The 23,599-nt window shown below is 36.8% G+C and overlaps 2 protein-coding genes across 5 annotated transcripts in view; both read right to left on the bottom strand.

Annotated features, from left to right (window-relative positions):
• The window catches only part of mlxip (MLX interacting protein), a 131,678-nt gene extending 130,065 nt beyond the window's left edge, over window positions 1-1,613 (bottom strand). For all 4 annotated transcript variants that reach the window (XR_010977264.1, XM_068055033.1, XM_068055035.1 and 1 more), the window contains exon 1: window positions 1,202-1,613. Coding sequence is in view for 3 of the 4 variants with exons in the window: in XM_068055033.1 (XP_067911134.1) it covers window positions 1,202-1,506 (305 nt within the window). In the remaining variant the exon portion in view is untranslated. The remainder of the gene's footprint in view (window positions 1-1,201) is intronic.
• A 4,928-nt stretch (window positions 1,614-6,541) lies between these two features.
• The window catches only part of LOC137383038 (B-cell CLL/lymphoma 7 protein family member A-like), a 48,388-nt gene continuing 31,330 nt past the window's right edge, over window positions 6,542-23,599 (bottom strand). Inside the window, exons 3-8 of the mRNA XM_068055637.1 lie at window positions 22,809-22,930; window positions 22,473-22,576; window positions 22,242-22,349; window positions 19,825-19,992; window positions 12,087-12,211; window positions 6,542-11,227 (exon numbers count right to left, since the gene is read on the bottom strand). Coding sequence (XP_067911738.1) covers window positions 11,153-11,227; window positions 12,087-12,211; window positions 19,825-19,992; window positions 22,242-22,349; window positions 22,473-22,576; window positions 22,809-22,930 — 702 coding nt within the window. The 3' untranslated portion in view covers window positions 6,542-11,152. The remainder of the gene's footprint in view (window positions 11,228-12,086; window positions 12,212-19,824; window positions 19,993-22,241; window positions 22,350-22,472; window positions 22,577-22,808; window positions 22,931-23,599) is intronic.

The following is a 23,599-nucleotide window of genomic DNA, read 5'->3' as shown; positions in this document are numbered from 1 at the left end:
ATGATGCTAGGAAGATCATTTTTCAATAATTCCTAAGCTTTTACCTTTGAAGATCTTTCTCACGTACACTTTGTATCAAGCTTCTTCTATCAAAGTAGCCTCACTCCTTCAATTTTCAAACTGAAGTATCAGGACAATTAAACAAAAATGTGATCCAATTAATTGTGATAGTTTTCTGACCCAAGATGCTGGATTTTTTTTTAAAGTAGTAAAACATTTACCAAATGTTTCAAAAATAAAAATGTACAAAATGTGTAAGGTAATTTGCAAAACAAAAACGAGATGAGTTTTTGTTAAACAGAGTGGTTATGATGATCTGGAATGCACAGCCCGAAAGCATGGTGAAAGATGATTCGATAACTTTCAACTGGGAATTGGATAAATACCTGAAAAAGCAAAAAAAAATTCGGGAACGTGGGAAAGGGGCAGGGGAATCACTGGACAGCTATTTCAAAGAGCCCGCAAGACAACAAAGGTCGACTGGCCTCCTTTTGTGATTCTATAAAAGCTGTACACCGAGAAGGCACTTGGCATCGCAATTTTAAGTGCCAGAATACCGTCAGTGAATTATTTATACTTTTAAATAATGTTTTAAACGTCGGGACAATGATGTCATGAGCAAGTCGAGCATCTTCGCTGGCCATAATATAATAAAAGCAAAATACTGCAGATGCTAGAAATCTGAAATAAAAACAAATGTTAGAAATACTCAGCAGGTCTGGCAACATCTGTGGAGAGAGAAGCAGAGTTAACGTTTCAGGTCAATGATCTTTCATCACTGGCCCTCTGCTTTAACATTCGTCTAGAGAGGAGTTCGTGTGATGACTTTAAGAAAAAGCTTCAGAATTGTAAGCTCAACTACATTAAAACTATGATCTATTTTTAAAATAGAATTTACCACTCATCAACTTGAAATAAACTCCATTGAAAACCTCCAGGGAGAGACTGGGCCGTGAAAAGTCACGCTGCAGATTTTATGTTAATTCAGTTTGATCGGGCCTAGGAAAAAACAACGGGATCTCGCCAAAGCGTCTAAAAATAGCTTATGACGCCCAAATCTCTGAGGGTGTTGTAAGAGAAAAACAAATACCGGCATCGAGTTTCTTGCGCCCCCTTCCCCCACCCTCTCACAAACCACACGGAAAACAAAGCCAGACTCTAAGATTCCAGGCGGCACTTCTTCCTTGCGGCCTCCTCTCACCTGTACGCCAGAGTCATGCACTCGAATAGCTTGGTCAGGGATGCGTCGATGGAGAGATGGGACGTGCTGTACTTTCCGAAGCAGTAGGTCTGACATGTCTGTTTGTTGACAGTGTCGAAATCGTATCCTTTCTTGGGAGGGTGCTCGCGGTGCGGAGACGACACCATGAAATGCCCGCTGTGGATGATCTGTAGCTCGTCCGATTTCTTCAAATTCGGCTCATCGGCGTCCGAATCGTCGTCGGGCTCCTGCTTGATAATGACCGGAGCCCTGGCCGAGCGCAGCAGGAACACGTCCTTGGCCATTTTAAATAACGTAATGGATCGCGCAGCTGTAAAATGAAGCGATCAAACAGCCACTTTCTCTCCAGAACCTCATTCCTTTCCTTCATTCGGCAGCTTCGTCTCTGACTAACCGGGAGGGGAGTGGGGGGGGGGGGGGGCTGTGGGAGCCCGGTCCAATCAGAGGCCGGCGTTTCTTAAAGGCGCATGGCAACTGGCAAGCAGCCGCTCGGAATTGGTCGGCTCAGTGACAACGCCCACTCGTGGCGAATGCAACAACAGCCAAATTTACCATCATAGTTTTACCATCAAAATCTAGCTAGGTGTCTTTATACGATAAACAGCGAAGTCATGTTAGGAGTTGATTTTTTTGTACTTAACGTATCAAGTTTTGAGTTATTTACTTAATCGCGATGAACAAGATTAGAAGGATAGATTTCTTGCTTGGAATGAAAAATACGTATTATCGGAAGTTAACAGATCATGGAGAATTAATAGTAAAACATTACGAGACAGTTTAAATAAGCTCCGTTGCTTTGGTGCTTGAGCTTTAGATCATATAGCAGGATGTCCAGCTCTTTTTAAAAGGCGCATAAGAAAAATGTGTTGGCTGCCATCACTCATTATCGACGCTCAGATTAGAAGATTAGCTACTTGGGAAAGGTACACGAGGGAAACCAGCTCAAGTCAATGACGACAGTACAAGGAAAAAGTAGAAAAGTGTACACATACAAAAGGTAAGAGAACCTGCATAATTGTCAAGTTTACTAACCCGACTACGTAATTTAAATGCAACTCGTTGATAGGTTTATGCAGTGTAAACGTATTGTTTTAGAAAGGTACTTAAATATACGGAAGAGTAAGCCATTTAACCCCTTGAGCCTGATCCACTATTGACTGCAGCTAACGCCTGAGTTATGACCTAACTTTACTGAACCAATTATTTTATGGTGGGGTTGCTGAAACAGCTAGTCATTAATGTAAAAAGGACACCACAGATTGTGCAGAGTATTATTGCAGAGGCTCACAGGTGGAAGTCTGATTTTACTACAAAGATTGGTTGATAAGCACAGTACAAGCAACATTATGAAATTACACCAAGGTCGAAAATAGGTTTAAATATAGTTATCCAAGAACTTTTTTTTGTAATGTTGCATGCACAGAAGTGATGCAATAAATATATCTTGTTCAACCAAAGTGTATGTGCTGAGAAGGTTGCAAACCTCGAAACTGGCTGGTTGTAAGCATCTTTGAAATGGACTTATTTGCATAGGCCAAGCCAATCTATAGAAAGAAGAGTACGCCATTTAAATTAGAACATAGCTGATCTACCTACCCAGCTTCATTTGCAATCCTCAATACCTTCAACAAAAATAAGTTAATTTTGAATTTCACAATAGACCTTGCCTCAACAGCTTTGAGAGGGAAATCCAGAGTTCTGCTACCTTTTGTAGCCTAGCTTTAATTTTAAGATTATGCCCGCTTGTGCTGGACTCCCCACCCAGAGGAAGCAGTTTCCCAATACCTATCAAATCTTATAATGATCTTAAACACCTCAATTGGATCACCCCTTAATCTTATATACTCAAAGCCTAATCTATGCAACCAGTCCTCAATTTGACTCCTTTGGCCCCAGTCTCATTTTAGTGAATCTGCACCACACCTGCTCCCTGGCCAATAAAACTTTCTTCAGATCAGTGCCCAGATCAGAATGCAGCACTCCAGATGGGTTCTAACTAGAACTCTGTACAGCTTTAATAACCTGCACCAGTTACATTTTGAAAAATGTGAACAATGTTTTAAACATATGAATACCCAACACATTGATATTTATAGGAAAAAACACATGCTCTGCCTGTACACAAAAATATATGGATTTGTAAGAATAATCCATGTCTTATAATGGAAAACATCCATAAAATCAGTCAAATTAGACTTTTCCCCAAACAGAAGATGACAATATGGAGAACTGATCAACTTATTCTGTGGGAAATATGAATCTGGTCAAAACAATGTGTCTCATATCCTTCCTACTTATTCCACAGAAATTGTTTAACAGATTTGTAGATTCTATTGCACATTTTTCTATCAGATTTCAATGTAGGCAAATTAGGTCATCCACTTTGGACCTAAAAAAGGACAGAACAGGGTACTTTCTAAACGATGAAAGGTTAGAAACATAGATTAAAATGTCATTTACAGGTACAGAAAATAATCAAAAAGGCTAATGGCATACTTGCCTTTAAAGGACTAGACTACAAAGGGGTAACTTCAGCTAGCTATAGAATGCCCTGGTTAGACCACACTTAAGGTTCTGAGAGAAGTTTTGGGCACCACACCTTAGGAAGGATATATTGGCCTTGGAGGGAGTGCAACACAGATTTACCAGAATGATACCTGGATTCCCAAGGTTGAATTATGAGGAGTGATTACACAAATGAGCATTGTATTTCCTGGAATTGAAATTAGGGGTGATTTGATTGAAGTTCAAGATATTAAGGGGAACAGATAGGATACATAGAGAAAGAGAAAATATTTCTGCTGGTTGCAGTCTAGGACAAGGGGACACAGTCTAAAAATTAGAGCCAGACCTTTCAGGAGTGAAATTAAGAAATTCTTCTACACAAAGAATGGTAGAAGTTTGGAACTATCTTCCACAAACAGCAACTGCTGCTAGATCAATTTTTAATTTGGAATTGAATTTTGTTATCCAAAGGCATTAGGGTTATAGGACAAAGGCAAGGTATATGGAGTTAGGTTGCAGATAAACCATGATCTCATTGAATGGCAGCGGAATAGGCTCATGGGGCTAAATGGCCTACTCCTGTTGGTATGTCCTTCATTAAGCAGTGGCCACCACTTTTGACAGTGACATTTTGTTCCATCTTACCAGTTTTAGTCAGTGTTCTTGAAGATCTACTACCTATCTCCTACATAGGTGAAGTGAAAAAATTACACGGCTATGGGGAACATGACTGATTGTTGGCTCTTTGAAAGAGCTTATCCAGTCATTGGCTGAATGGCCTCCTTGTGCTGTATTATATGATTCTCTATTGATAATGATTTTTAAGGACCAATTGTATTACAATGGTATCAAAATTGCAGCATTTTTGAGCTACATTACAGATACTTATCTGAAAGGTGGATTAGTTCGGAGTTCATACAATAATTGGCTTGGCATATAAAATAGTTGGGGTGAAGCATGGACTTAGCACTTTGATGCTAATTTAACTATTGCTGTACATCTTGTGTTTCCACTCAGTATATTTGCCATTCTGCTGCCCTTAAAATTTTGTATGTTCCTATTTGAAGTTTGGTCAGTTAAGTTTCAAGAAAGTTATCATTTTGGTATGATATTGAGCTTTTGCTATATTAGGGTTCAAGCCAACATTACCCAATCACACCCTCTCGGATCTTGTGACTCGCTACCCTTAGCGCATCAGAGTGCAGATTTGAACTATGCAGATCATGTTTCTATATTTGATTGCTGGACTGTACGGAGTTATACGGTGGTGTCAGATACAAGATCAACCAGGGTTTGACTGCTTATCATTAAGCAAGCTTGTTGGAAAGTGGGTTTATGTGGATACCAGCAATAGGAGAGTATGCTCCCCCAAAGAAGAACAAAGAAAATTACAGCACAGGAACAGGCCCTTCGGCCCTCCAAGCCTACGCCGATCCAAATCCTCTATCTAAACCTGTCGCCTATTTTCTAAGGGTCTGTATCTCTTTACTTCCTGCCCATTCATGTATCTGTCGAGATACATCTTAAAAGACGCTATCGTGCCCGCGTCTACCACCTCCGCTGGCAATGCGTTCCAGGCTCCCACCACCCTATTGGTTAAATAGCCCAGGGTCTTAGAAGCATACTCCAAAAATGGAACAAAGTTGGAATGAAAGCAGGAAATAGTATCTGGCCTCATTACCTCACACTGAATTTTGGAAGTAGAATTAACTGCCGCATTCACATATCCAAAAATGCTTGCAATTAAGTACAGATACAAGGTAAACAGTAAACTTACCTGATGTCATTCAGCTCTCAATTGGGTTTAGTACATTTTAAGGAAATCAAAGGCAGTTTCAACAAAATTCATGCTGTTTAATAACCTAATCAGAAAAAATTAAGGAAGGTTTAAGTTTCTCAACCAAAAATAGACACATTGGGATTGATCTAGGATGTCACATCAAGGCAGGTATGAGATAGTGCCAATGACAGTTACAAGGAAGCATCAGGCATCTTCAAGTCCTCAGTCAACTGACATTATAAAATAGCAAGCTACATATTAAACAGGTAAGTATATAAACAATTGCACATTATACAACATAAACCCAATAAATAACAAATCAAAAGATAATCTAATGTGGTTGGAGGAAAAAATTAAGATATCATATATGTCTGAATAGCAATAAATACTACGTAAAATACAACCAACCTTCATTTGAAGAATGATTAGTCCTTTTAAAGGAAATAAATTAATCTGGTTTTATTTGGTTATTTTCCTGTACTCAGCATATCGGTACATTGAAAACTATAATCAATATTTATTCAAGATCAAGAGGGGAGTTGAGCACAAGTGTTCTTCCCAACACGCTGCTCACTCCCAGCACCCCCCAAAGTTAAGGCATGCAACTGTACTGAAAGTGCTTTGTGCCTGATTTCCACACACTCAAGTAATCTGAACAGCATCACCATGCTACCATTTAAATAATTTATCTCCAAATTTAAGGTGTTTTCTTACAATGAAAGGTCAGTTCTGACAGTAGAATCTGACTATAAAAATAAATTTGTAATGTAATATTACAATCATTTAATTTTGGATGCATCGGGAGAAAAATGTCAGCAAATAGAAATTTATTAATTTATGACCAATTAATAACCGTTAAAGAAAGTGAACAAGAGCATGGTATATTCCCGTAAACAGTTTAATTTTTGGTCAGGTCCCATTATCACCTGTATTTATGACCTTTTGTTATCCATAGGAAAATACAATAAAAAGACAATATATAAACTGTTAACTGAATAAAAACACAATGTGTTATACAATTTTTTTATTCATGAAACAGAGCCATTGTACATGGTACAAACCATACTTGAGAATAAATAAAGAAAACATACTGCTGTACAACACATTGCATTTCAGTTGGAAAGTGTTAAGTTTTTACATGATAGCTTCAGTCTCTAGTAATCATAATAGGTTGTTAAAAGATAGGCAATCTGATCACAAATTTATTCATGTTGACACCTGGGCAGTATTCACAAAGCTTTCTCTAGAGTGTAATAGTAGCATGGATTTCAAGTCCTAAAATTACAACAAAGTGTGTGCTGCCATGTTGATTTATTAGTAAATAAGTGCCAGCACTTCTACAAAAATTTGGAATGTGGCTCTTCAATTTCTTTCAACATAAAAATGGGAAGGGCAAAATTTGAAAAACAAAATTTTAGGTAACAAAGTTAAAACACTCATTCTGGCTATCGCAATATTACAGTCTAGCAATATAACAGTTTAGAATTTACAGACCCAAGATGGGATTCATTTTAAAGCATTCCTCAGATGGAGGAAGCTTCAGGGAGTAACCAAAACGTAACAGAAGTTCCAACTTTTTCTTTTAAGTATGAGAGAATAACTTGCACTATCCCCAAGTTTCTTTTAGATAAAATTACATAAAGTTTTCCTGCTTTAGCTGTGGTGCTACTTTCATGATAAAATGGTTTTCATTCTATCTACTTTTTTTTTAAACCAGAAGTTTTCTTGAACATACAGCTGTACAGGTTTCAGATGGAAAAGACAATACCTAACTTACATTGTACAGAAATTCTATTAACAAAAGCCAAACTTAGTTATGGAAAGACAAGACTATACCCAACTTCATAAAAAAATTCATACCACACCTACAAAGTTCATTAGTGTTGCTCATAGCTTTTAAAAAATTATACCGTTGAGCCCCTTCATGACACGAGGTATACAACTTTAGCTTTCACTGCAGCAGTCTTGAAACTGAAAAATACCTACATAAAAGTTGCTGAATTTTTTCAGGTTATTATACACTTTACCACTTTAGTAAATTCACTGTTAAAACTTGAACTATTTTTGGTTTATGCATCAATCATGTACAAAACCAAAAAATGTAAAGAGTTAAACAGTAGTACCATGGAACCCAGTTAAAAGTTTTATCGGTCCCCAGTAGTTTATAACAAGGTTCCAAAGTAAATCAGAACTGAACTACGATTCCTTGGACTAGTTACTTGAAGGAAACAAGATATTAATTTTGAAAGTCCTGCAAGGAAAAACAAAAAATTGTTCCGTACATATCTTCAGTATTAAGAACCACCCTGTTTCTCCTGTGTCTATTCAGTATTATTCTATTTAGGGATTTGCACATCATTTGACATTTAGTTCTGTGGTTCAGTTGTACTAATTGCAAATTGATCCGATTCCACTCAAGCCAGTTTCCAAATTAAAAAAAAAATACTTGGGCTTATTTGTATAAGCAACAGTAGAACAGGTTCAATTTAGGAGACAACTCAGCTTCAGTAAGTCCCCATCATAAAGGAGTACGTCAACCTTATGGAAATTTAATTAAAAAGTGGCCAAGTATTGGCACATTGAGCATCTTACTAAAATGCTGCACCATGAAAAATGCAAATTATAAATTAATTGGGATACATTTTGGGACCACTTTATATTAACAGCTTGGGTCTTTAGACTCACTGGATACATTATTTTGCCAGCACTATTTTCAACTTTGAATTTGAGCATGTGATCATAAATGAAACAACCAGACATACTATTCAGTTCCTGAGGCACTCCAACCTAGTGTAAAGCACAAAGTAGTTCTACTACCATAACAAATAGTATTCATGTGCACACAATGTTGATATTTCACCTCTACAGTTCCTGCAAGACAAAGATAACCAAGCAATAAATTCAAATCCAACTCTCAGCCACCAAAACGTATATAACAGAAGCCAAAAATGTAATTCAAAACACTAGGCATACTTGTTAACCAACTGGTAAGGGACAAACGGTTGAGAAATTCAACTTGCACCCAAAATGAGAGCAAAGTCAGCACCATGAGACCCAAGCTAAATTCAGCTTTTGGCTTTGTTTAAAGCTGCTGCTGAGCTCAGAGTACCAAATGGATGCCCTGCTGTGGTTCCATGTGGACAAATGTGCCAACAGCAGTGAGCCAGAGTTTTCTGGATCCATGTGTACCATTCTTGTTCCTCCTGGGTTCAAAGAATAAAACTCAACATTTCCTGGGCTTTTATTCAGTGGCTTTTTCTTAGCAGTCCCTTTAAGGAGTCATCGCTCAAAGCCTGATACAATTATTAGGCAGGTCATGCACCATGCAATCTCTGCCCATTTGTACTTGAACTTTGCACTCAGACCTTACAACCAGCATATAACTCTGATTTGCAAATTTGAGCCCAATGCCCATTTCAGGCAGGTGCCTTTATGAGCCAATATGACACCAGGTGCTGTTCAAGCACAGCAGATAATGATGCAAAATGGAGGTCTAATGTCAATTTTACATTAGATATACAGATGTCCATGAGTTGAATTTCTCCCCCAAAATGTCTTCAGATTAAGTAACTGAATTCGAAGTGGCCTGAGTTATAGAAATTCAAACATTTATAATGGCAATGCTATATACTGTTGGAGCTTAATTTTATTATAAAGTTATCAAGTATTCAATTCACTTTAAACAGAATTATATCATTCAAAGCAACATTAAGATGGAAAAACTCAGCCATGTGTGAAAGTGATAATCTGGAGCAAACAATTGTCAGAATCATGTGCATTCTCATTCTTAGTACATAAGCACTTATTACATATGCAGAGTGCAACTGTAATGCATTGCAGGTATATATACTAACTATTTCCTTGAATACAACCGTGGTTCTGAACTTCTTTGCTGCTCAGTTGCATATATTAGTGCTGGAACCATGGGTCTTTAACAAATCACATCGCAAATAAATACAAGCAGTAATGCCTTTACCAGTTATATCAGTTATTTAATCCAAAGAAGCAACATATCCCTTCACAGGGAAATGCAACAACACTTTAAATTATTAAATAGTACAGGTTTCATTCAAATGAGAATGAATGAGGTATGGAAGAGTACCAATATTTCAGAATTGGAATTTAAGTGCATCTGGTGGAGATATTAAAATATTACCCCATTATTAAAAAAAACAAGCACGAGTCCCAGAAGGGGATCCCACAGTTCATAGTTGAATCTACATCTTTCGCACCACAGCTTTCAAAGCCTTATACAGGGGTTTCAAGGGTTTAATCTACAGAAGCCTTGGGATTTCACTTGTATTTTACTACACAGTGATTTAAGAAACTGTCTCACTTGTAAATGATTGTGGAAGTTTTTATTTAAATTTGGAAAAGGTAACATTTGACATCAAAACAAGTTTATAATCCCCACATCACATTTGTTCAAACATTATCTTCAGTACTGAAACATAAATTCAGTGGGAGGTTAGCTTGCATTAGTTGACAAAACAGAAACTTGATGTACAGAAATAGTTCAACTATTAATTTTTTGGAAGATGGAAACTAAGGTACAGTATTTACATTTTCTTCCATTTCTAATGGTCTTCCCACAACATGCAGCATCCAAAGATTGTCCTGCTCTCAGGCCTGCATAGGTATCACTAAAATCTACAGCAGACTCTCCAAGAGCTACCTCACCTTCCCTACACAGCAGCACAGATTCAGTTGGATACTCTCGGAAATCAGACAAACTTGGATCTCCACTTAATGGCTTATCAGGTCAGTGCTCCAAAGCGCTATGACAGCCTATTAAACGTTTTAAAATCTTACTGTATTTGTGCTTTATACTATTCACTTGAAATTTTCATTTTATATCCGGATTTCTGATTAGCCCACAAGATGAATCCAATTACACATCTACTACAGATACCATTTGTGTAGAAATTTATTTTCAACTGCCCATATAAATCTACTGTATCCAGAAATTCATATTTTCACACTTTCATAAATGAATAGAACAACCTATATACATGGCTGTATTCAAGGAAATAGATCTCTATGATAGATTCTTGTAGGGTGTTTTAAAATTACAAAGCTAAACATGAAAAGGACCAATATTTCAGACTGTTACACTAGTTAAACATGATCACAAACAGAATCCTACTACTTTCAAGGCAAACATAGGGCACTTTCTGTAAGATAGTGGTCATTTGTTTTAAAAAAGAGGCACGAAAATGGAATTAAATGGCATGAATTGTGGATTTCACACATATGCTAATTCTGACCTGTACCATCATTAAATATTTTACAACATAAATAAAAGAATGAAATACAGCAGCAAAAACATGTGATCTTGACAAGTTTTATAATCTACCAGTGCGTAAACCCTCCTGAGTCCATTTCCTCTACCCCCCACCCAACTTTAACAGTGAAAGTAATTTAAATATATAAATCACTAGAATGTGTATTTCACAGGAGAAATTAGTCAGCGTCATATCTGTCCAGTCTTCCCAAATTTTTCTTGGATTATGACCCAACATTCGTTTGTGGTCAGTGGTTCCTCCATGTTCAGTAATATGTGAAAGTTTCTAGAAGGTCGGTCTGAAATGAGGCCTGTTGATGTACCTTTATGTGGAAAGTGACCCCACAGTTTTCTGGGCAGCCTAACTGTCCTCAGCACTCTGCTGAGAGGTCTCTGTTCTGATCTTTTTTGGAAGTGGTTCCCCATCTTCAGATTCCTAGAAAAAAAATTAAGTTTGACTATCAAACTAACATTATCCTCCCTAGGATGGTACTATTAAGATTCACAGTAAAATTTTAGAGAAAGAAAGTTGTACAAAGTTCAATAACAAAAAAAGACTTTTTATAAAGTTCATATATGGACAAGGACTACATTTTATGCTGAAAAGGCAGTGACACAAAATTGATTTTCAGGGAAGCTTTGGTGGAAAGCACTGTGTACATTAAAATATTTTCACTGGAATTCATAATATTTATCAAATGCTTTAACTTTAAAAAAAAGTTTTGAGTGCAGAACATTCCACATGCAATTGTTCAGTGAAGTTCAGACTAAGAGGCATATATTCCAGCCAATGCTATGTTTGCATGTAGCTTGACCAGAGAAAGACTGAAGAGAATGAAGGGAACAATCAGACCTTATTTATAATACGGTGGTGGATATGAACTCTAGCCTAATCAAAAAGTGACCAGGACAAGTATTATTTAAATGATTTAACCAGAACAGATTTCATTAGGCACAAGTATACTTCCCACTTGAATTAGACTGCTTGCCCTTGGAACCTAACCTGGTTCAGTTTACATATTAAAACAATTGTACATCAAGTAAATAGAAGTCGAAGCATCCATGAATCAATGAACTGCTCAGCAATGCTTTTCATGACTTACTGCTTTGTCTCACTTCCTTTGGAGGTGCATTCTCAAAATCCAAGTAATAAATTCACTGAATATTCAAAAAAACTACCTTCTTCCAGCTAAGTGTCTTGGATAGTTTATCTTTTCAAAATGGAATTCTGTAGTTTTAACAAATGCCAAATATGATCAGCATTTGTTGCACTGTTATAGTTTTAAAATTTGTACCTGAGTATCTTTGGTAGTCTCTGTGTTCTCTTTTACTCCTGAAGGCTGCACATCTGATTTCTCTAAATCAGTTGGAGATAATTCTGGAGGAGTTTGGGAATTTGGCTCTGCTGGTGGTGATGTGTCTACAGTTTTAAAAAAAAAGGAGTAAATGCAAGATTTATTAGGTTACCTTCCTTTTATATATGTAACACTATTACTAGGATTTCACATAAAAGATTAGTGTCCTTTAAAATATATGTACTCTCAAGATAGAAAATCTGTAAAGGTGGTAAATAATCAATAATTTGACCAAGGCAAGCTGCTAAACTTTTGAGTTTGCTAAAAACATGCATAAAAGAACACCAAGTCCCTCCCTCTAGAAGAAAACTGACCACGGATTTTTTTTCCTAGAAATTTCGTACTTCAACCAAATGTTCAGCAATAAAATGCAAAAGCTGTCTTCAATGGTGCAGTTTGGGTGATTTTCAGGTCAATAAAATTTAGTTCTTTAACAGAAGCAGCTTAAAATATCTTTTCAAAATACATTTTACAAACTTTAAACTGTTAAAACCAGTTCTAATTCTATCATTCTGCAAACAAGATAAAGATTATTGGCACACCAGACCTCTTGAGGTCAGTGCAGTTTGGCAGTCACATGGTCACATCCAGGATTTCACTCAAATTTCCATTCTTTGCCATTTAGGGCAAAATAATGCACATCACCCAAGGCATCACTCATGCACTTCCTAGCAAGGAGTTACAAAGCAGCACTAGTAGATAGATGGGCAGCCAGCAGGTTGCCTGCCCCTCAGCTGTTAAATGGCAAATGGATAACCTAAAAAGGAGAAATGAGGTTTGTAAAGTTGAAATAAAAATTCTCTACACATTCTAGTGGACTATTTTGGCAAAACTGTTTCAACATCAAAAAATATTGCTGCCAAGTCATTATTATATGCAAGTATAAAATTTCCAAATTTACATACTGAACAATTCTGAAAAATGGATGCACACTCTACCCCGTCACTCAATAAAGTAAGCCAATTCTGTAGCATTCAATTTAAAAAAAACACAAAATTACCACTCTTTTGGTGTATATATGTTGACATTTTCAATTCAGCGTTTATAAATGCAATGTTTGCTAACATGGTCATTTTAATCAAATATGATAAGGGAAGTCACTTTGCCCCCGGGGAGGTGGGGGGGGGGGGGGGGCTGGGCCTGATGCACAGCCCTAAGAATACAAAGTGAATACCTTTTTAAAACAATTTTTAAAAAAATGTATTGAATATAAACATTCAAAATATTGCACTTCTAATAGCTAAATGCTTTCTGTCTCCACCACCAAATGAGATATATGAACTGTACAAATATTTAAATTTTGTTTGAGGGATAATCATTTTGATTGTTTGATATGTATTGCAAACAATTAGATTGGTGAGTAGATGGAAAATTAAAATAACTCAGTCCAGATGCTTTTAAATTTAAATGCACTATCAAAACTATAGATTTAATACATCAGAAAGTGCTGTGAATGCAACTTTTAAAGTTATGATGCAAGTCAGTGACTTTTTTTTTTAATAAAAAGATAACGACCCCCAGCCAAAAGGAACCCAGGGATTCATTCATCAGAAACCAGTCTAGGTTTGTGAAATTCTAAAATTAAGTCGGTCACAAATTAATACTCCAGACTGACAGTGCTAAAACATAAATCCACAACTTTTAGCGTCATGGAAGGATCATAAAAGCTTTAACTATACACTTTATAAACAAACAGCTTGTGCCACCTTGATGAGCATCGTGCAGTTTAATACCTTTGAAATATAGTCTATAGTACAGATAACAGCATTAACCACTTTACGATTCAATTACTGAAATAATGGTACGTTTCATAAGTATCAATTATGAAGAGTTGGATTAATTGGATCACTAACAGAGTTGGCACAGACACAATGGGCCAAGTGGCCATGTGCCTTATCATTCTATGATTAATATTAAACAGCCGCCTTGGGTACCAGAGTTCAATCAAGTCTTAAAGCATGAATAGAAAAGGGATTTGTAATTCTTTAGGGGAAGCAAGAAATGCAAATATCAGGACTTTCGGCATAAACTGGAAAACATCAAGAGGCTTTTATTGGTCAGTACCATACTTAAATGCTCCAATACAATGCATTCGTAAGCCAATTATCTTATAAATGACTTTGAAGAAATGGGTTTGTCTACCTAAGTTAAAATATTCCAAAAATTGTGAAGCATTTTTGAGATGTTTCAACAATGAAGAAAGTGTTTAACTATCAAATATATGTAACTAGAGATGGGTAATAAAGGATTGCCCATAGCCCAAGAACAAACTTTAAAAAAAGCTCTAAATCTAAAATTCATCCGTAGAAAAATTCATATTGTCTTTTAAATCAACAAAAAAGTACCGCTGCAATAACTGAAATGTGAAATCTCAAGACTGAGGCACCCTTTTAATTCTGCTCTCTCTTCCCCCCCAAGAATAAATATTTTAAGATTCATTATTAGCCATGAACCAAAATTTAAATAGTATGTAGTATTGACCAGATTTTAAATAGCTATTAAGTGAGCAAGTGCTATTACAATGCTGTTAAGTATACATGGCTGCATTTCTATGTTCTAGACCAGCCTACAATGCATATTTAGTTAAGAATTTGTTTTATCTTTTGGAAAAAAGCACAGATAGTAGGATAAATACTTATGAATGGATATCAAAGGATCATGTTAATATGCTTAAAGGATTGCTCATATTTCTATTTCCTTATGTGTTCCTTAATGTAATGAATACACAATATCTATGCAATAAAGTTTATTTTGCAATGGAAAAAGTTACTATTTAGGCTTATTTCTAGATACATTTTTGAAGGTTAAGAGCTGGTCAGCCGCATTTTCCCTGCAAATTGAAGAAACCATTTACAGAAGAATTGATGTAGAAATAGAAGTCTTGCCATGGTTGCCAGCACACAGCATTTGTGGGGGTGGGGGGAGAAACAGATGAATGATTTTAGCCAAAATGGTGCAGGTAGGAAACCCAACTTGTACTATATAGGGTACAGGTGACAGCATTGGAAACAAACTGGAAAATGCTTCACCATATTTATAAAATGGTATTCTAGCAGTTGAGTTTGCTTCATGGGTCTGTTTACAAGATGTCAGATATAGACTGGTTTGTGTGTAAATTGAGTCCAAAAACAATACCTTGATCCAAGCACAAAATATGAATTACTGACTTTTGGGGCCCTAATAGTTAATACATAATTTTAGGAAAAACCAGATTTGAACTCAACCATGGGTCACTCAAGACATGCGGTGAAAGAGCTATTTAAAAACTGTGTAAGCCCCTTCCCCTGAAAATTGGTGAATTTATCCAGCAAGTAGCTGAACCATATAAAACAGGATGGACTTGGTTTGATCCCTGCTTCATGCTGCGTTAGCCAGTTTCAGCAGGACTGAAGACAGGACTACAGTTGGGTTTCAGCACCCCAAGTTAAAGAGGAAACTCAGTCTGCGTTTCCACTTCTGACCATTACCAGTCATCCATGGTAAAAAAAAAAAATGCTTCCAGTGGATAAAGACAGGATGGATGGGCTGAAGCTGCAATAATCAATTAACCCTGTCAGTAAGTGCCTACAGGCACTTACTGACCATGTTCATATATGGTTAATGAAAACATGGATGAGGTAAAAAGGGCATTTGGTATCATTAACTGTACCACAGCAACGAGACAATGCCTTCAGGATAGGCAGGAAAGGGAGATAATTGGCATCTGAAATGTTGAAACATTCAAAAGAGCATTATAAATTTTTAAAATTCTGATTACTGCCACATGATCCTAGTTATTATGGTTGAATTTTGAGAAATGTAAATGTGAAGACTATTTAGAAATAAGCATTTAGGGGGCAGACTAAAACTGAACACATTGCTGAATTGTTGGAAAGGCACCAAATTAAAATTAGAATTACTCCCATAAATAATCCCAGAAATTATATGCCAATATTTATTAGCTTTATGTTAACCTTATAAAAGGTGGCTTGTAGCTTTAATGTGGGACTCGCATTCAGAGGAAGCAAGTTTAAAATCAAATTCCAATCAAATACTTGTTAAAGTTGAGTTTTTCCAATTCTCAGCTATGCAATTACATAGCCTTGTGGTAAAAAAAAATACACAAGTACACATACATGTATACACATACACAGAAACCTATCCCGTCCCACAAAGCACACCTCTTATTGGTAGACATGGAGGAGCTTCCATGGTGCCTCTGAAGAAGTCTGCTACCCAGACGGTCCCGTCCTCCCAGATGAAGGACAGCTTGGAGGCAGGAAGGCATAGAAAAGGAGATTTCAAATTAAAACAATTACAGGAAAAAAGTTATTTAGCTATCTAGTTTAAATTAATACATGTGTTTCTCGGTTACTTGGTTTAAAGAATTCAAATTGAAATTTCATTTAAAAAATGTAAGCCATTTAAAAAGCTGTGCAGCTTCCCCCACCCACCCCCCCATCCTCGTGTCTCAAATTTTCTGCTAATCAGAAGGTAAAAAGCAGGCAAGCTGCTCATGACCCACGACCAGAAGGGACTTTCCAATTTTTTTTTAAACCAGTGTAGTAATTAACCAAAGTTTTCATCTGTGCGTTTCTATTGATTTTAATTAAACTGCCCTCAGATAGCACAAATTCACTTGGCAAGCAAGATTTTCAGCTTCTTGTCCCACTCCCAAGAGGCAAAGTAAACCCACCAAGACTGGAAATTAACCTGAGTATATTCTGGACTGGATGGAAACTGCTGAATTTATGCTAATTCACAAATGTATGTTTATGTAGTGCACACGCTCATGCCTGCATAAGAAAGTATAAACAACAAATACCCTTTTATTCCCTTCCACCTTGCTCCTTAGCAGTATAGCAAATTTTGTGGTATTAAATGAGGGATAATTAAAGGATATTGTAGCCCCAGGTTACTTTTTTTTTCAACTGAACAGTGGGACTGCAAGTACTAAATCAGGAGAGCAGCATAAAAGTCTAATGCAAGGTTGAATAGTTGAAAAGAAGAATGATCACCTGCAAGGCCACGTGATATTCTGAGACTGAGGTTTGGACCTTTCCAGAGAGGTCACTTTGCAAACTCCATGTACTGCCAATTAGAGAGTAGACTGTTGACCTCCCCAGAGAACAGGTCACATGGATTCCTTTTGTGCATTATCAATTCAAAATCCATCCTGATCGCCTCCTAGAGATCACTCCACTGACAAGACAGGAAATGAACTGTACAAAAGGGACATAAAAAGATCTCCAGCAGCAGTAATAATAAAAGCTTCTGAAGAGGATAAACAGAGGAAAGGTTTTCTTTACCCAGGCCTTTGATCTCAACAGCTTCTACATTTTACTCGTTGTTAGTTATACACACTTATTCCCTGGTAAGCAGCTGGATTATGACTTGATAAACTTGCTTCAAAATCATTAATCTTCCACTGTGGACACCACACATCAGCAAAAAGCACCTGCCCTGACATCACCTGTGTAAAAAAAAAAGTACTACCTATGAACTCTACAGTACACATTACAGAAAATAATGGATATCCAGCAGTAATACAATGCTAGCTGGTCATCTTAGACTTCAAATGAACTGCCTAAAACACTCCTCGTAACAATTACCTGGCAATTTCTTATAGAAATCCATTATTCTCTATACAGTTTTGGTACTCAATTTTAAGCCAAAACAAAACTTCTTCAAAACCATCTAGTGAATTTTCTAATAAGCCAGTCTACAAAACTCCAGGTTCAACGCCCATTTGTTCTGAGTTAACTAACCTCAGCTGGATGGCAACAGACCACTGCAATTGACTTCAGAACCCATGTGGTAGGGAGCTAGAAATTTCAAAAAATACCTGGCAGGGTTTATTCCTGACTGTTATGAAGAAGTGACTCCCTGCTGGAAAATGCTTGCAGCTAATAGGTGGGGTTGGTGGTGATATCTATGCTTGACTCACTACCCAGTCTTCCACAAAGAATGACCCCTTAAGTCTGGTACTGAAGGGTTGCATGATTCCCATGAGCAATAGAACCACAAGTCAGTACTTTCAATATAGAAAAGTTACAACCATGAAGGAGAAAATTATTTTAAAAAACAAAAGATTTAGATTTACAAATGTTACCATACTAAACTTTAAATTAAAACAAGAAATGCTGGAAATACTCAGCCGGTCTGGCAGCATCTGTGAAGACTTTAGTATACTGTATTTGCTGCTCACAATGTGGTCTCCTCTACATTGGGGAGACCAAACGCAGATTGGGTGACCGCTTTGCGGAACACCTCCACTCAGTCCAAAAGCATGACCCCAAGCTTCCTGTCGCTTGCCACTTCAACATGCCCACATATCTGTCCCGGGCTTGCTGCAGTGTTCCAGTGAACATCAACGCAAGCTCAAGGAACAGCATCTCATTAACCGATTAGACACGCCACAGCCTGCCGGACAGAACATTGAGTTCAATAATTTCAGAGCATGACGGGTCCCCCTTTTTATTTTTAGTTTTTTCTTTATTATTTTTGTTGATTTTAGTTTAGTTTTTTCCATTTTTTTTTAAACCATGTGTCTACCCACTTTTTTTTTTCATGTTTGTGCTTTGTGCAGGGCTGTTCATTTTTCTGTCAATTAACACCCTCTCTGCACTAATGCTTTGTCTTTCAACACACCATTAATATACCATTTGTCTTTGCTCCATGATCTTCTGGTCAGTTATTCTCTGTGAACCTCTGTCCTATCAACACCTTGCCCTTTGTTATCTCTTGCCCCACCCCCGCTTTATTTGCTTAAAACCTATTACATTTCTAACATTTGTCAGTTCTGATAAAGGGTCACTGACCTGAAACATTAACTCTGCTTCTCTCTCCACAGATGCTGCCAGACCTGAGTATTTCCAGCATTTCTTGTTTTTATTTCAGATTTCCAGCATCTACAGTATTTTGCTTTTACTAAACTTTAAATAACTGTGTTTATGCAGGTGCATCACATATTACATGAGACTATAGCATGATGCTGAGGTAACAATTATTTGAATAGTTTGGTTGGATAATTTTAAAATATGGTCCTCTATATATTGTTCAAGTGAAACAAATTTGTATCAAAATCTTGCAACTACACAATTAAGTGTTGTCAAACATTTTACATGGATCTAAAATAACAAAACAAAGTAAAACAAAAAAAAAGTAACCATAGGAAACATCTCCAGTTCTGGTAAATAGCACCGGGAACTCCTGTGTAAAGTTATACCCTATTACTTTTCATCTATTTCACAATATAATATAAATCTCCTGTATTCACATGGGGACATTGTTTATATTTTGAATATTTTTCCTCTGAGGATTATCCCACTAGCTTTATTTTCCCAAAAGCACATCCCTTAGCTTAATTTGCCATCTCTTCCCCATCAGTAGCAATTTTCTGTGGAATCTACTGTTGTCACTCTTCTGTTCTGATAAAATTTCCAAACAAAATTTGTAAAATGCAATGCAGTCCATTCTTTAATCAATATAAAAAAAAGGGATGCTCAAAGTTTACATTTTCTTCAATTTAATTTTTGATTTTCCACCCAAGCATCAATGGATACAATTAGCAAAGCTGGTTGTGACAGCCTCTTCCACTCCCAAGATAAAATATTAACATATGAACAACTGGATTTTGAACCTAGGACTCTTTACCAAAGTCCCAATTTCCTATTCCTAAATTTGTTTGAAGCCTTACCCTCAGAGCTGGGTTGGTCTTTGATAGGGGGCTGAACTTCCTCAGTCCTAGTCTCAGTGCCCTCTGCTTGGGTTACTAAGTTGTGCTCTGGTGCAGGACTTGGGTTGCTGCTGTTCTCCTGCTTCATTGGAGAGGCATCTGCTATAGAACTCTGATTACTGTTCTCATCTAATTTACAAACACCAAAAACATACAATTAGACACAAGATTTATTTTACACAATTTACAAAATGCTGTAGGAATAAAAGAGAAAGGGGAGAAAGAACACTTTTGGTGAACTCAGCTTTGGACTTTTGGTTTTTTTTAAAAATAAAAGCATCAGATTTTTCTATCTGCTGTTGAAATGTGAATGATTCAAATACATTAATATAATTTTGCTGAAAGCCCAAGACAGAATTTATTCCTGACAAAGTCTTTTAATGCTATGCTTACTATCTGCATGTATAGGTCTTTTTACAGTGTTTTGTTAGTGTATGACGAACACCATCAATAACCTGCGCACTACTCTCCCACATTTGCATTTTTATAATATGCACATTGCAGAAAGTCAGTTGTCCATGCTCTAAATCAGCCTTCAAAGGGCCTATAGGAATATGTAGGCAGGAACAGATACATGATCCCTCCATTTTTCTTAAATTAGTTGGAGGACTGGGAAAGATACTGAACTGCAACAGTGTGCTTTAAGACCCAATTTTGTCATAATGCAAACAAACTAACAGGCTGAACTAAGGTAGTTCAAGTGGTCAATGGAATGGTCATAATTCTGTTAACACATATTTAAAAAAGCAAAGTTGTGAAGGTCAGTAACTTTACATTTTCCACTACCATAAACTACCCAAGGCACACGCATTAGAAGACAAGAGTGTTAAAGTAAATGCATCTAAACTTTGATAAGCTACTTGTGACTGTAGTAGTATTCCACTACACAGTTTCTTTGGCATGCCATGCTAAGCATTTAATGTGTGAGAGTACAAATCAAAAACATCCCACCAGAAATTCATTCATAAATACTCCCCACAATACGCAATCCTTGGTTCCTCAAAGGCTCTAAATTAGAATATTCATAGCTGTGCAATGACGTGGGCTGTTATAGGTCACAGTACAATGAATAAGACTACTGTGTCTCAATTATTCTCTATCCACTATATCTGATCTTTCTCAATCCCTTCAACTATATTGTTTGTTTCAATGCTCAATAATCTTTCAACTCTGTCATTTACCTGTTTCTGTCTGTTTCTGTGCACCTTGAGTTAATATTAGCACCAGATTACTATGATGCTTTAAAAGATTTTACATAATGTAAGGTGGGGGTGGGGGGTTAGGAGCAAATAAGGAATCACATACAATGTATCATAATAGTAAAGCATTTTTGATACTCAGTTTAAAAAAGAAAACAAATGAAACATATCCTGGTAAAGTCAAACTCAGTCCATAACTTATTGGCTGCACAGATCAGAGTGAAGCTCAACACTCATGCAGATAATTCAACTCTACAAGAGCTTGCCAAATTGATGCTGATTAGTACCCTCCACTTACAATCCCTCCCAAAAAAAATTAAGAATTGCTAAAAAAAAAAGACAAAGATTGTATAAATTAAGCAAGGGACAGTTTTGTTTTAGCCGGAAAGGAAAATGCAAAGGAATATTAACTCCATCATATATAAAGAAAATGATGAACAGAGGGAGGGACAAAAAAGTTAGTAGAAAAGTCAAATTATGAGCCTATTTGAAACAAAAAACAGTAAGTTGATTGTGAATTAATGAAATGGGTAAAAATCAGAAGGGAAATGAGAGAAGTGTGTTACATCACAAATATTTACAATATACGTGGATCTCCTATAACCTTCCTCAGTACAAGTCAGAATATGGTAGAAGTTTGAGATATGTTAATACAGTAGATAAGTCTTTTTTTAGATTTGGCGTATGATGACAGGCTCTATATGCAAGGCCCAATAATTTAACTGTTGCCTGTGACATTACTGACAGGTAGTCAAAGGTCTGAAGCAAGTGATGTTTAATTGCTAAGATGGATCTGTGTTTGACCTGGCCTGTCTCTTAAGGCTCATGTATTCCTTATGGGCAAGTTGTCTCAATGGACACACTTCCAAAGTCAACTGTTAAGAAGTTTCTTACGCTGAATCCAACTGCACAAAACCTCAAGTGTCCTGTTTGACCTTGAGCTAAATGTCAACACCAAATCGCATCAACATTCAAATGCCTTTACATTTTTCCTGAAGTATGGTGCCCAGAACTGTTCACCAGAAATACTTCAGCGGAATCCCAAGTAGTAGTTTATAAAATTCTAGCATGATCTATTTGCTTTCATATTCTATTCCTCTATTTACAAACCCAAGTAAGCCCAATGCTTTGTAACTATCTTATACTACTTGTCCTGCCACTTTTAAGGATTCAATTTACCATACTCTGATCCATCCTGAAACCTATAACTAGCCTCATCATGATCTCCTACTTTGCCAAGTTTTGTATCATATTCAAAATTTCTAACACTTTTCCCTACACCCAAGTCTAGGTTGTTAATAAAAACTAAAAAAAGTAGTGGACTGAAAAATTGAACTTGGGGAATATTAATGCGAACCATCTTGTAGTCTGAAAAACATCCATCCACCAAAATCCTATGCTGCCTGTTACCAAACCGTTCTTCCATCTCCTCAATAAGCCATCTCTGAGGCACTTTGTCGAAAACCTTCCCAAAATCCATATATAAACAACACATACTGCATACTTTGATCACCCTTCTCCGTTACAAAGAATTCAATGAAGTTAGTCAGATATGATTTAGCTTCAACAAAGCTAAATGCTTTGCAAAAGCTTTCTTGATTAGCCCATGCCTTTTCAAATGAAGATTTATTTTGTTCCTGATAATGGTTTCCAACCTCCCCACCACCAATGTTGGGCTGACTTTCCCGTGGTTACCTCGTTTATTCCTCTCCCACTTTCTTGAATAGTGGTATAAAATTAGCAAACCTCCAGTCCTCTGGCACTAGTCCTACATCCATAGAGGATTGGAAGATTATGACTAATGCCTCTGCTATTTCTACTTTTGCTTCTTTCAGTAATCTCGAATGCAATCCATCTGGACCAGGTGACTTATCAAATTTTAGTAATGGTAATCTTTTTAGTAAGTCTTCTCTATTATCCTGCCCATAATTTCTCCCTCTCCTTTTAGTGCGACCTTCACATCAACTTGTTTCCTTTATGAAGGCAGATGCAAAGTACTCACTTAATACTTTTACCATGTTCTCTGCTTCTGCGTGAAGATTTCCCTTTGAATCATTGATAGGCCCAACCTGTTCCCTAGGAAATCACTTACACTGCACTGCTTATAAAAAGTTTCAGCCAGTGCCAATTCAAAACAAAACAAGTTTTCTTTATATTTAAGATAGAGATTCACAGGGGAGTCTAGAACTAGGAGGCAGCATTTCAAATTAAGGGGGCTCCTATTTAGGACAGAGATGAGGAGGAATTTCTTCTGAGAGTCGTTAAGGTTTGGAATTCTCTTCCCCAGCAAGCAGCAGAGGTTGGGTCATTGAATATATTCAAGGCCGAGTTAAGACTGATTTTTGATTGACAAGGGAGTCAAAGGTTATGGGGGCAGGAAAGTGGAGTTAAGGCCACAATCAGATTAACCATGATCTTATTGAATGAAGAAGCAGGCTCGAGGGGCTGAATGGCGTACTCTCTTAACTAAATGCACCACCAAAATTTATAACTGAAATTTGCAAGAGGTCATGTGCTCAATTCAGTTCCCTACTTAA

The sequence above is a fragment of the Heterodontus francisci genome, chromosome 23, assembly GCF_036365525.1.
Source record: "Heterodontus francisci isolate sHetFra1 chromosome 23, sHetFra1.hap1, whole genome shotgun sequence".
Classification (NCBI taxonomy): Eukaryota; Metazoa; Chordata; class Chondrichthyes; order Heterodontiformes; family Heterodontidae; genus Heterodontus; species Heterodontus francisci.
The sequence above is the reverse complement of the archived record's forward strand: the minus strand, read 5'-3'. Positions and strand labels throughout refer to the sequence as shown.